This window comes from Porites lutea, chromosome 2 (genome assembly GCF_958299795.1).
Source record: "Porites lutea chromosome 2, jaPorLute2.1, whole genome shotgun sequence".
In the NCBI taxonomy this organism is placed as follows: domain Eukaryota; kingdom Metazoa; phylum Cnidaria; class Anthozoa; order Scleractinia; family Poritidae; genus Porites; species Porites lutea.
The window spans coordinates 56,304,609-56,317,108 of record NC_133202.1 but is presented as its reverse complement, the minus strand read 5'-3'; the positions used below and the strand labels follow the sequence as shown (position 1 = coordinate 56,317,108).

Here is a 12,500-nt window from a genome sequence, read left to right as displayed (position 1 = left end):
TACATAGTTCTTGAGGTCTAAAGAAGTACTTGCTTTCTACCAATTCATCAAGGTCTTTCATGAAGCCCTTATAAGGAATGTGAGCCGACTCTGAGGTTAACAAACATGCCAACAACAGCTGTCAAATAAATGAATTACTGGAGTTAATTATCAACATCAAAAATGGATATTTGAATGTGAAAACTACTAGAGGTTACTAATTTATGGACCATATCGAAATTATAAATTTTATTATAAGTCCCATCTGCAAGAGCTAGTGTTTTTTTTCCTTTTCTTTTTTTTTGCGAGGAGGAAATCAAACTTGCTCGTAGCAAAACTACATCTACAAGTTCCTTGAGATGGATAAAGTTCTCAAGTTTTCCAACGCACAAATTTTTCCTTTGTCAAGAAAGACTTGCTCATTTGTGCAGAGGTTTTCAATTGTTTCCTCGGACTTTTTACTGGAACTGTACATTCTGTCAAATCATAACAAATGATGAGAGATGATCGCAGCGTAACATAGCGTGCGAGGGTAGCATGGCAGAATAAATAAATTAATAATTCCGTTATTCACACTCGGCAGTATTTATATAGCACTAATGCTAGTGGGGCCAAATTCCTGAAATTAATTCTCTAAATCAAACTTGACAGAGTTAAGAATCCCAACTGGCCGGGAGGTAAACCAGCCGGCTATTTAAAAGCATGGTTGAGGATATGAACTCGGGACCACCGAGAGAAAATCCATCTAGAGGTCAGAGCGAGACTTGAACTGGGGGCCTCCGAATTGCAAGTCTGGCGCTCTAACCGCTCGGCCACGCTGCCTCCTGACAGAATGAAAATATGGCGGCAGAGCGAGGTCGCACATTCTTCTATATTAATTGATTATTCAAACAATGCAAGGAATGCATGCTTTGCACACTCCTTCAACAGTGCGCCCAGCGCTGAAAATTATGATTTTAGCCATAGCCGTCAGGAATTGTTTAGTAACATCTGGAAAGTAGAGGAAGCTTATGCACTTAGAGTTCCAGAATACAGATTTTTATAGAACGAAATTCTTTGTTTCAACTAAGAATAAGATCTGACAAGTAGCTAGCTCATTAAAATTCATTAGCTCACTCGCTAAATGTGCAAAAGTTTAAAGCTTTTTTTTTTCTTTTTCGCAGCAAAGGCAAAGACAACAAAGTATCCGAAGTAGGCTCAATTTTAGCAAGACTTTAATCCACCCTCTGATTGAAGGAGTAATGTAGAATATTCAAGAAAAGAAATCAGCCTTCCTCTACAATGACAGCACCTTCAAGGCCCCTCACCTTATATTCGTATTTTTAAAATTCTCCAAAAAATCGCTGTTGACTTTGGGGTCGTTAACTTTATTTGCTTGAATAATAAAGGAATTGCATTTTTGACGTTATTTGTCGTTTATTTGCGGCCTCGAAACATAGACGTCGATCGAGACTTGTGGAGTCATTTGAATGAAATCCTTTCTGACTTTGGTCAATGTTTAAACTTAGAATAAACTAAATTTCAAAACAGAGAGTGCTTTTATATATATACTGAAAGATCTGTTTTATCTAAGAACCTGGTTTTCACTCATCATTCCAGCTAACTTCCTACAGCGAAGAAAGCTCATTAAAAATTTGCTGATAACATTATGCAATAAATAAACCTAAAACGACTTGATATTTATGTCGTTTTGATGTCTGTGCAAAGGTAGCAGCTGTATATGCACGGCAGTTATTCCGCACAATTATTTGCCAATAGATCCTTAGCTCTTTTAAGATACCAAGGAGATCAAAGATCTCTTTTCTTAAATCTATCGTGCATGAAGGTTTAGTAGTAAATTAGAAAAAAGAAGCACTTAAGGTTTTGGTAGATAACACTTTGAACCCTTACGTTCCTATATACAATACAACAAATACAAATTTAACCAGCACTTTTGAAACGTACCGTTAAAGAAAGCACCAATTTCTTCATTTTTGCGTACAGCTTCGAGGCAGTTCTAGCTTTGTTCACTCCTTACTTTTTCTATAGCAAAAGAATGTTTCGTGCTTTTGATATAGTCTTCACGAGCCAATAAAATTGCTTATAGAGAGAGAAGGCGGTGCCAGGGAATATTGTTTCCCATTTGGAATTTAATTGCTATTTCCTCTTTATATTAAGGCGACCGCTCAAAAGCTGATAGCATTCATTGTGTTTTAGGGCTTTTTTTTTCCTTTGTAAAACCTTTTTATACACAGCTTAATAATCTGAAATAGAAGTTGAATCAAGTTAAGAAAGAGTCTTTTGATAAAAACAAATAAACGTTGGGAAATTTACATTTTCTTTAAAGTGACATTTTCTCAAACGATATTGAACACTTGAGAAAAAAACACTCAATCCTTTTGTCGATGCTTCTAGGTATTCAAAAGTACTTCCAGAGTTTGATTGCGGTAACTAATAACTAAAAACAAACCACGGTAATAGGGTAACGGGTTCTGAGTTAGCTTCTTTAGCACGAAACAATGAAAATAAAATAATTAAATAAAACGTCCCTAAATATTAAAAAATTTCTATTTGATTTCCGATGCTTTTATGTATAAAAAAAAGCCATTGCGTCTCCAAGGTCATCTAGTCTAATACTTCGCTTCGGGAAAGGTTATTATATTGCAAAGCAAATTTCTTTGCATAGAAATATTTTGTTTTGTTTATTATAGCGGTAATACATAAAAGTCCAACATGAAAAATCTTTAATACTTCTACCTGTATATAACGGAAGGGAAATATTAGTCATCGGTCAATCGATCTACCTGATTGAATTTAACTTTAGGGTTCACTGAATATTCTCTTTTACTGATGTTTATTCGAAAAAATCAGGGAAATGGAAGCTGAAAAGTCAGTGACTTTTCTTTTAACAGATTGACCTGCGTCTTAACACGTGGACACCCAACAAACCTGGAACATTTAACCAAAGATGTTCAAACTGGTCATTTTTATTAATTACCGTTTCAAAGGGTTCATTTAATTGAAATAACATAGACAGTGTAATCAGAAAGCCGGGTATACCTAAGTGTGAAAATCGTCTCAACGGCAAAATGTTAAAACAACTGTGAATTGGAATAAATGAGGTACAATTTCTAAGAAGTTCTAAGTAATTTCTTCATGATATAGAGACATATCCTCAGCCGATAGAGAGTTTAAAAGAAGACAGACAATATAATAAATCCTGGCTAAGCCGCATGCGCATTAGACAAGTAAATTTGATCACTGTGATAGGCTTCTTGATTAGTAATGTCGAATTTTTAGTCGTTTTTATTCTTTTGTTTATTCTTTTTCAAACTGCCGATCGAAAAAACAGTGGAAATTAAAATCAAAAGAAGGCTACCAAATAGACTTAAGTACGAGTTTTAAATTACTTTGTAAACACCGTTTTGTAAACAATAGTGTAGGCATTTTAACCGAGCAATATTGCGATCAGGGGCACCCAACGACTGTTTTCTGAAAAATATCTGTTCGGAGAAGGAAATATTGCCTAGAATTCTCTATTGCTTGAGGACGGCTAAAAAATTCTAGATTACCGTTCCATCCGTGTCCGTTTTGCGACGCTTATCTAATGAATTCCCTACGATTTTGTGAAGTTCAATTTTTCACATTTCACTTTCCAATTTAGGCTATTTTTCATCGTAAAAAGGAAACCTAAAATTTTCGGATTCAAAAATGTGATGGAGAGAGGAATCAGAAAAATTTCACTTTCGTGAAACGTTAAATTGTAAATAAAATTTTCTGGGAAATAATACTGGAGCCCTTGTAACTTCGAAAAGACTCAAGTTCCCCTAGGATGACCGAACAGATACAAATTCTATAGCACAGGTTAGAATGCATTTCTAGAGATGTGAAAGTACTCTGGATAACCTAAAAAGTGTTTTCAATGTATTTAGGAGGAAATCGTCTTTGGGTGCCCCTGTTGCGATCAACTCAACAAAAACACGCTGAAATATTGTTCCAAGCAATTCGGTTAATGATATTCATCTTATGAAAACATGAATGAAAGTGCCAGCTCATTAGCTTTTGTAGCTTCGTTTACCTATTTGTTATCACAGAAAATCATCTCATTGAGTTTACATTAAGGTATGAAACACTGACTCTCTGAAAGGGAGCAAGAATTTCCAATTTTTCTGTGAATCGGCGGTACATACACCAACAGATAAATATTGTTTTTTTTTTTTTAATATATTGTTTGTTATTGCTTTGCTTCACCATTTCGGCGTCAACCCCTAACTCCTACTCTTCAACATCAAAACAATTTTGACCGATCGATATACATTCAAACCTGTATTAAAGTTATACTAGCTTAATATACTGTATACTGAGGCAACGTGGTCTAAGTGATCACTCACAAACGTCCTATAGAGAAATTTTCGTTGTTTTTACCTATTCCTTTTCAATGGTCAACCATTATTGAGCGTTCAGTTTGCCATGCTCTAAATGTGAAAGCTCAACATGGGTTTTACTATATATAGTTAGAAAAAAAAGGTCGCCGGTTGCCCGATCAGGCCAGATTGAGTCTCAAAAGGATTTTTGGGCAACCATCTCTTGGTTAAATACTCATGAATTCGAGCTGTACGCATTTCAGCAAAATGAAATTTTTAGCGCCTTTAGTGGTTAGTCCAATTGCTTATTATTATTATTATTATTATTATTATTATTATTATTATTATTATTATTATTATCATTATTATTATTATTATTATTATTATTATTATTACTAGGAGTAATCGGAGCTTCGAAGAGTGCTTTCGATATGTTTGTAAGGCGTACAGGTAGCAGTTGAGGAGGAAGGGTGGATGGTTATTGCGATAGATTAAGCCAGGTTTCCATATGATCGCTACGATCACTGAGAAAAAAAATTCAGTGATCATATAGAAAGAACTCTTCAGCGATCGCAGTGACAACGATCGCTACAGGTAGAACTTTTTATATCTCAGCGACTGTTGTCGCTGCGATCGCTGCGATCGCTGGAGAGTGGTTTCATATGATCACTGCGATCGCTGAAGTTTTTTTTTCTCAGCGATCGCAGCGATCACAGCGATGGTGGCGATCATATGGAAACCGGGCTTTAATTTGATCATGGCAAACGTAAGGATTACTTACAGCGAAACCTCTATTTAAACTGTGTATCATTACGAGAAAGCCTTGAAGGCGTATCGTATGGTCCGTCTCAATAAGTGCAGTAATTTGGTCGAGTGTGTTAATTTCAGTGACTTGAGTGGAGCTACTGTGGACTGTTTATAAGTTTTTCCGAATAAATAACATAGACCTAAAATGTTCGTTTGTCTTTCCGAAAATATCACAAGTCATGACGGAAACGGCGCCGCCGAGCTTCACATCTCGGTAGATTTACTTTCTGGCACAACGGCCGCCGAAACTTTCGAAAGATGAACGATTCAGCCAACACAGATCGATAGTAGGGTTTCAGCAAACTCTTGAAATATGTACGCTTTACGAAGATTCCGTAAACTTCTAAAAGATGAACGCTTTACGAACATAAAAGACCTCATCAAACGCTTGAATGATGAACGCCGAGGACGCATGAATCATTATGCACTGGTTAAGTGGGGGGCGTACTCCCTTATATTGCCAATACAAGGATGTGCCGCTGGAGGAGCGTTGTCAGAGTACAGAATATAGACACAATAGCCACAACCGAGCCATTATTAAAAGGCATTTAATTTCCTTAAATCGTAACATCCATTCTTACATCATTCAAATAAGGACACCAGGAAAGCTTACAAAGTGCATTACAAAAAATTACAAAGAGCGATGGATTTATTACAAATTGCGACAGGTATTACAAAGTGTGATGATTAATACAAATTGTGACAGTACAACCACTGTGCTGGGAGGCTTTGATCCTGGGCTGCGATGATAAAGCCCTCGATTTCTGCCTTGAGGCCAGCTGCTTTTAGCCATCTGTGGGTCTTGTCTTGGTTCACGTCAGCCTGTTTAACCAGCTGTGGGTATTTGTGGTGGAGCGCTTTTGATTCCCACTTGGACCTGAGATGTTGGCGACCCCGGTGTTTGGCTATGGCCTTTGTTCTGTGGGCATAGGTGGTGTTCGCCTCATCCTCTGCAGATGATATTGCAGGCGCTCCCAGTTCCGCGTTAGTTTCTAAGATCGCAAGAACGAAAATACACCAAAATCTCCTAGCATCGAAATATGATATTACGCAGCATCCCGACGCCACTTAAGAATAATTTGAACCATTTATAACGTTTTCATTAAATAATCTATCACGGCTATTAAAAATTTAAGGTTTTTGTTTATTGTTGTCATAGTAATATCGATTTTACTAAAACCTACATTTTGGCAAATTTCAATTTATTGTCAATCATTGGTGAAAATTTTATAGCGATCAGAAAAGGATAAAATCATTTTGGAAGCGATTGAAAAATATCGGTATGGCCTCTGTAAAACTATATCGAAACACCTTAAAACCAAGAAAATGGCGAAAGAATTCACGGTTGTGGGACAAAGCAAAAGCCGAATTACTGACTAAATCTGCAAGAATAAGTTAAAAATATTACTCGATCGATGTCATCTACTTTTTGAGTATTCAGTGAGTATTATCTAAAAGGAAAAAACATCTGCTCTTATTCTGAAACTGTGCGGAGAAACAGGCAAATATTTTGCAAAACGCCTACGAGAAGGTAAGAATGCTAAGAATTTAGAATTATTTTGAATGAAGAATAAAAAGAATCGAATTCAACTTTCGTATGATCTAATATTATGCAGATCTCGGAGACCGTTTTAACACCCCCGTCGATCTGCATTATTCATCATATCATACTAATAATCAGCTTCAATCAACAATTGTTAAATATTCGCCAGCCATTTATAAGCTTACACACGTAAAGTATACCTGTATGCGTAATATTGACCCTTATGCATCGCAGGTGATTATTTTTCTTTAAGTACTTAATATTTTTGCAACATACGTCCTCAGGTAATCAGTAATTTAGTACCGAAAGCAAACAAATAAGTAATTGTTGCCAGAAAACGAAGCAAATTAGCTTGACGTAGAACTTTAAACAATGGCAAGACTTTATATTTCAATACTCTATGTACAGCAGCTGCAGGTTTCTTTCGTTGTCTGTTTTTACACAATTTTCTACTGTCACTACCCGTTATAATATCTTAAGGAAAGAAACGACTGTTCATCTCTCTCGTAATCTCCAGGTTAGAATCAGGTACATATAATACATAAATCCTTTTTACCCGACAGGCGCTTTCTGACCTCAAAAGGCATTTTTTTGGGAATTAACTATAAGTTAGAACAACAGCTAGGCGAATGTGACGTTACTTGAACAGTGAACGGCTTTTCATTTATTTACACAGGCTGTACCTTATGTCAAAACTATATATACAGCACTAGTTTAATCAATAACATCTGTGTAGTTGCTTGAAGATTTGCCTTGCACACTTGATCTATTCACTAAGTCAGCACTCGTCTAATGAGCGTCACCACGAGGCTCCAAAAATGAGATCCCACCGCTAAGATCGTGCTGATATTGCTCAGTTTTAAAGCAGTTTATGGTTTGATAACAAGGACAATACTATGGACGGTAGGTAAGTGAAAGATAAGAGACAGTTAAAAAAACTGGAAGGTGAATAAATATGTTGTGGTTCAATTTTATCTTTGGTTCAAATTTTATCTCCCTTTGTTTTAGGGTATGGTAATGTATGATAATAAGTTTGAAACAAAGGGAAATAAAATTTGAACCAAGGATAAAACTGAACCACAACATAAACACTAGTCAGACCGAAAGTTGCATTCAATTTCGGACTCTTCTAAACAACTGAAAAAATGTTAAAGGCATTTCAGAGAGGAGCGCAAATTGCAGCAGAGGTTTGGCTATGATTTGACTCAAGCTTTTTTATGCTTAGTTTAGCTTCGCGCCCATTAAAATAAACAAAAGGGGCCTGCGGGGATAAGATAACAACTGTTAAAAGAAATCCAGAAGACAATAAAACATCTATTAATTTAGGCGTTTTTGAAAAAGCTCAACTGGAGTCTAACAACTACAAGAACTCAGTTTATTTATTCACTAAAATAAGGCTGCTTGTTTGTTTTCTTTGAACTTTCGGGCGAGGGGTAAATCCGGGCTATTGTTAAGCCTGGTTTTCATATGTCGGGCAAATCCCAGACGATCGGGGATTTTTCTTTTTGCCGAACGTCCCAGATTTTGCCAGTATATCGGATAATCGCCAGGGCCCGGTTGCATAAAACGTCCGTAACAACTACGGGTACACGTACGTGCACTCGTAACTTAAGTCAGTTGCATGAAATCACTTGAGTGGTCCACTTAGGGAATTCACTTAAGTGGTTGCACTTACGATTTTCGTAAGTGTTCACTTAAGTGTCGTTTATGCAACAGAAATTGCGGGTGTTGCACAAAACTTTTTTTACGGGAAAAATAGCACGTAAATTTACGGGACCTATATGGGTCCCGTATCGTTACTGTTTTTACTAAATTTAACGAGATCTTTTACTGAGAAGTGAAAAAAAGTATTTTTCTTCACGTAATTCGTTCTAATGCGCTTTGTTAACCTCTGATGTACACTTTTGTGAAAAAAGAAGACGAACTATCATTTTCAGTAGATATTGAAGAAAAATAACGTTTGTATGCAAATTTCATTTTTTGAGAGGCTTAAAAGTGTTCGAAACGACTTTTAACTTTCTTTACACTCACCGATGGTTAACTTAATTTAAAAAAATAGAGTGAGTCAAATTAATAATTAAAAGTACTATAACAAAGTTACGTGTGCCCTTAAGTGAGCCCGTAAGTTACCACGTAGAACAGAAACTTACGAGAGTGCTAAGTGTGTTCCATGCAACACCCGTAAGTGTACCCATAACGGATTCGTAAGTGACCTACTTAAGTGAGCACTTAAGTGCAGGTTTTATGCAACCGGGCTTAGGGCTCGGTTGCATAAAACGTCCGTAACAACTACGGGTACACGTACGTGCACTCGTAACTTAAAGTCAGTTGCATGAAATCACTTGAGTGGTCCACTTAGGGAATTCACTCAAGTGGTTGCACTTACGATTTTCGTAAGTGTTCACATAAGTGTCGTTTATGCAACAGAAATTGCGGGTGTTGCCTAAAACTTTTTTTACGGGAAAAATAGCACGTAAATTTACGGGACCTATGTGGGTCCCGTATCGTTACTGTTTTTACTAAATTTAACGAGATCTTTTACTGAGAAGCGAAAAAAAGTATTTTTCTTCACGTACGTTAATGTTCGTTCTAATGCGCTTTTTTAACCTCTGATGTACACTTTTGTGAAAAAAGAAGACGAACTATCATTTTCAGTAGATATTGAAGAAAAATAACGTTTGCATGCAAATTTCATTTTTTGAGACGATAAAAAGTGTTCGAAACGACTTTTAACTTTCTTTACACTCACCGATGGTTAACTTAATTTAAAAAAATAGAGTGAGTCAAACTACTAAAAACTAAAACTACTATAACAAAGTTACGTGTGCCCTTAAGTGAGCCCGTAAGTTACCACGTCAAACAGAAACTTACGAGAGTGCTAAGTGTGTTCCATGCAACACCCGTAAGTGTACCCATAACGCATTCGTAAGTGACCTACTTAAGTGAGCACTTAAGTGCAGGTTTTATGCAACCGGGCCCAGAAGTCTGTCCCAGAGACGCCATGTTTATGTGTGATAGGGGACTGGTGCCCAGCAACTTAGGGGATTGGTAATGAGCGAAATCCATCGCCGACGTCTGTACCGTTGTAGTTATGTCCTGTGTTGTAAACATAATTTTGAGTTTTGAGTTTTTTGACGTGAATGATCGCCGACCATCACAGAAATCTGGGACCCGTCGGGAGAATAGAAACGCTCCCGATTCTCCAGATTTGTCCCCGTCTATACCAGACGATCAGGGATATGTACGGTTTCGAGTTTTCATTAATCGACAACATCTGGAGAGTCGAGAATCAGGACAGTCGGGAAACAGTAAAATCCCTGATCGTCTGGGATTTTCCCGACATATGAAAACCAGGCTTTAGGTTCTTCTTTGAATCACACATAACATTTTTGCTCTCGTCAAAATACCAGCTGATACTACCCTGCTGAACTCAGTGGAATACACAAATAAGGAAAAAGCCCCTTAGAGAGTAGTTCCCAAATGGATCACAAATACTGAACGATTTTTTGGACAAAAATAGTTTGTAACATGACTAGCCTGACATACACCCGTTTCCTTTCTACTAGTGAACTCATCAGAGGCTTTTTAGACCGCTATGTCAAGACTCTTTCAAACATTACGTTAGAAGTCCCGCTAGCATCAAAATAATGATGGTAAACTGGCCTTATACCCCCTCACAGTCGGACTCCCATTCAGTACGGTAATGAGACAATGGAAATATTCATCTTTATCTTGTGGATGGTGTGAAATGTTCTAGCCTAATCTGAAAAAAAAAATATTTATTAACGACGTAGATGAATCAACACCCTCTGACAGCAACATACGAAACATTCTAGAAGCAACAAAATGACATCATCATCATCCTTTGACCAGCATTGGAGTGGATGTGACAATCATGGGTTTTCTTCCCAAACACTACGTCGCTGTACTCAGGTCCCTGTTATCAAGTCCTGAATCCCTAGCAACCACTTTGGAATATGACAAAAGACCCTGTAGTACACGCACTCAATCATATATATCCCAGAGGCCGCCTGGTCTCATACAGCTGCCCTGCTGGAAAATCATTGTCAATTTGTTCGGCAATATAGTACGGATTCTAGAAAAGGTTCATTCTAGAGAATTCTAATGGAAGAAGGTTCATTAGCTAAAGCGTGAGGTCGAACAACCTAGTGACTGTTCAATAATCTAATTGAGTCTTATCTTGACTTAAGCCCGAAATTGACATCTACGTGTGCCAATCAATCACACAACTGTATGAAATCCTAAGGCTTGCTGATTGAAATGTAATGTATTATTTACAAGAAATTAGGCTTTCCCGCAGTTATTTATCTTTATCCGCTGCTGCATTTATTGTTTTAGCTCTCAATTTCCACATTTATACATACAGTTTTCGAATGTGCGTAAAGACCTAAGCCACTGCAAACTTCATTAAAACACCGTTGAGCCGACAACCCAAGACCACGAAAAACTGGTCATTTCACTGGAAATTTCGAATGAAAACGGGAATTTCAAATTGGAAAATAACTGAGATCTTTTTAATTTTATTGAAGTATTAAACTTGGTTTAAACGCACCATTGTGGTGTGTACTTTAATGGCTTCTCTTCCCACGCTCACCATTTTATGGTTTTCCGAGCACTTAAATTTTTACATCTCCATGCTTTTGATTGCTGCTGCTTTTGTTTAACATACATTTTGCTAATCAAAGAAGTCAGATTGAATATTAAAAGGGTTCGAGACTTCTAGTTCTCGGCATATAAAAGGCAGTTGTTGTCTGTGACGCCTTTTAGAATGAGCTCGCAATTCCGGGTCTATTTAATCTACACCTAGCGCGCACGTTAATTTGCCGATATAAACGCGCGAAGATTAATCTCCAACCCTTATAAATGATTAAAATACAGCTAAAACTCAAATTTAATGTATGAGTCTTTGAATACCTGAAAATTTACTTCCGTAGCCATAGGCTTATCAAACGAATTAACGCTAATGTATTATTTAAGATACCACCGAAAAAGGACTTGTCATTCCAATTTAAACTGGGGGTTGAAACCGCTGCAGGTTGTTTTCAATTCAACACTCGTTTAATCAAGACAGTCGACACCGTTTGGTAAGAATTATTCCTCTCCTTTTCAAGAGTAATACCTGTATTAAGTAGAGAAAAATGTTTCTACAGGTGAGAAAATTTCGTCCATGAACACATTGAAATTTCTTTTTCAGAAGTCCATCATTGACCCTGGTTTTCATTTTACGTCATTCCATAACGTCAAGAAATTAAAAACTGAGGAAATATGCTCCCCAGTGGAAAACTGAAAAAAGCCCGTAATTATAAAAAACGAAACAGTTTTAAAAGGCCTTTTTAATTCTTCCTGAAATATTGACATGTTGCGGATAAGCTATTCAAGTTCGAAGAAATATTGCTTACAGCTTTCATTTTTACCAAATCCGACCAGTCGCAGGCTCTTATTACTTTAGATTCTCCATAATTGCACCGCATCAGTTCATGTGAACATTTATTTCCTTAGCAAGCCACGCTGGTGTAAAAGAAGATGAAAGTAATTAATGTTTGCATTAAACCTTGCTTTTATTTTAAGCGCTTTCAGAGCATTTTTCGTCTTTTTGTCGTACCTAGGTAAATAAAAGGCGGTCTCTAGTATAATTACAGATAAGAATTTCAGTTGATGAATGAAAGTCTTTCGTCTTCCTGATTAAAACGGGGCATTCTGGAAGTTTCGTGATCCGTTCCATTCTGTGTTATTTACTGTCTTTGTAGACAGAGTCTTGGAAAAACTAAACAAAGAAAACCAAAGCAAAGGAGACAATACTGACAGCA

General features: G+C 36.9%; 1 protein-coding gene across 1 annotated transcript in view; it reads right to left on the bottom strand.

Moving 5' to 3' along the window:
* The window catches only part of LOC140929131 (CUB domain-containing protein-like), an 11,404-nt gene extending 9,363 nt beyond the window's left edge, over nucleotides 1-2,041 (bottom strand). Inside the window, exons 1-2 of the mRNA XM_073378999.1 lie at nucleotides 1,924-2,041; nucleotides 4-118 (exon numbers count right to left, since the gene is read on the bottom strand). Coding sequence (XP_073235100.1) covers nucleotides 4-118; nucleotides 1,924-1,950 — 142 coding nt within the window. The 5' untranslated portion in view covers nucleotides 1,951-2,041. The remainder of the gene's footprint in view (nucleotides 1-3; nucleotides 119-1,923) is intronic.
* Nucleotides 2,042-12,500: the final 10,459 nt, after the last annotated feature.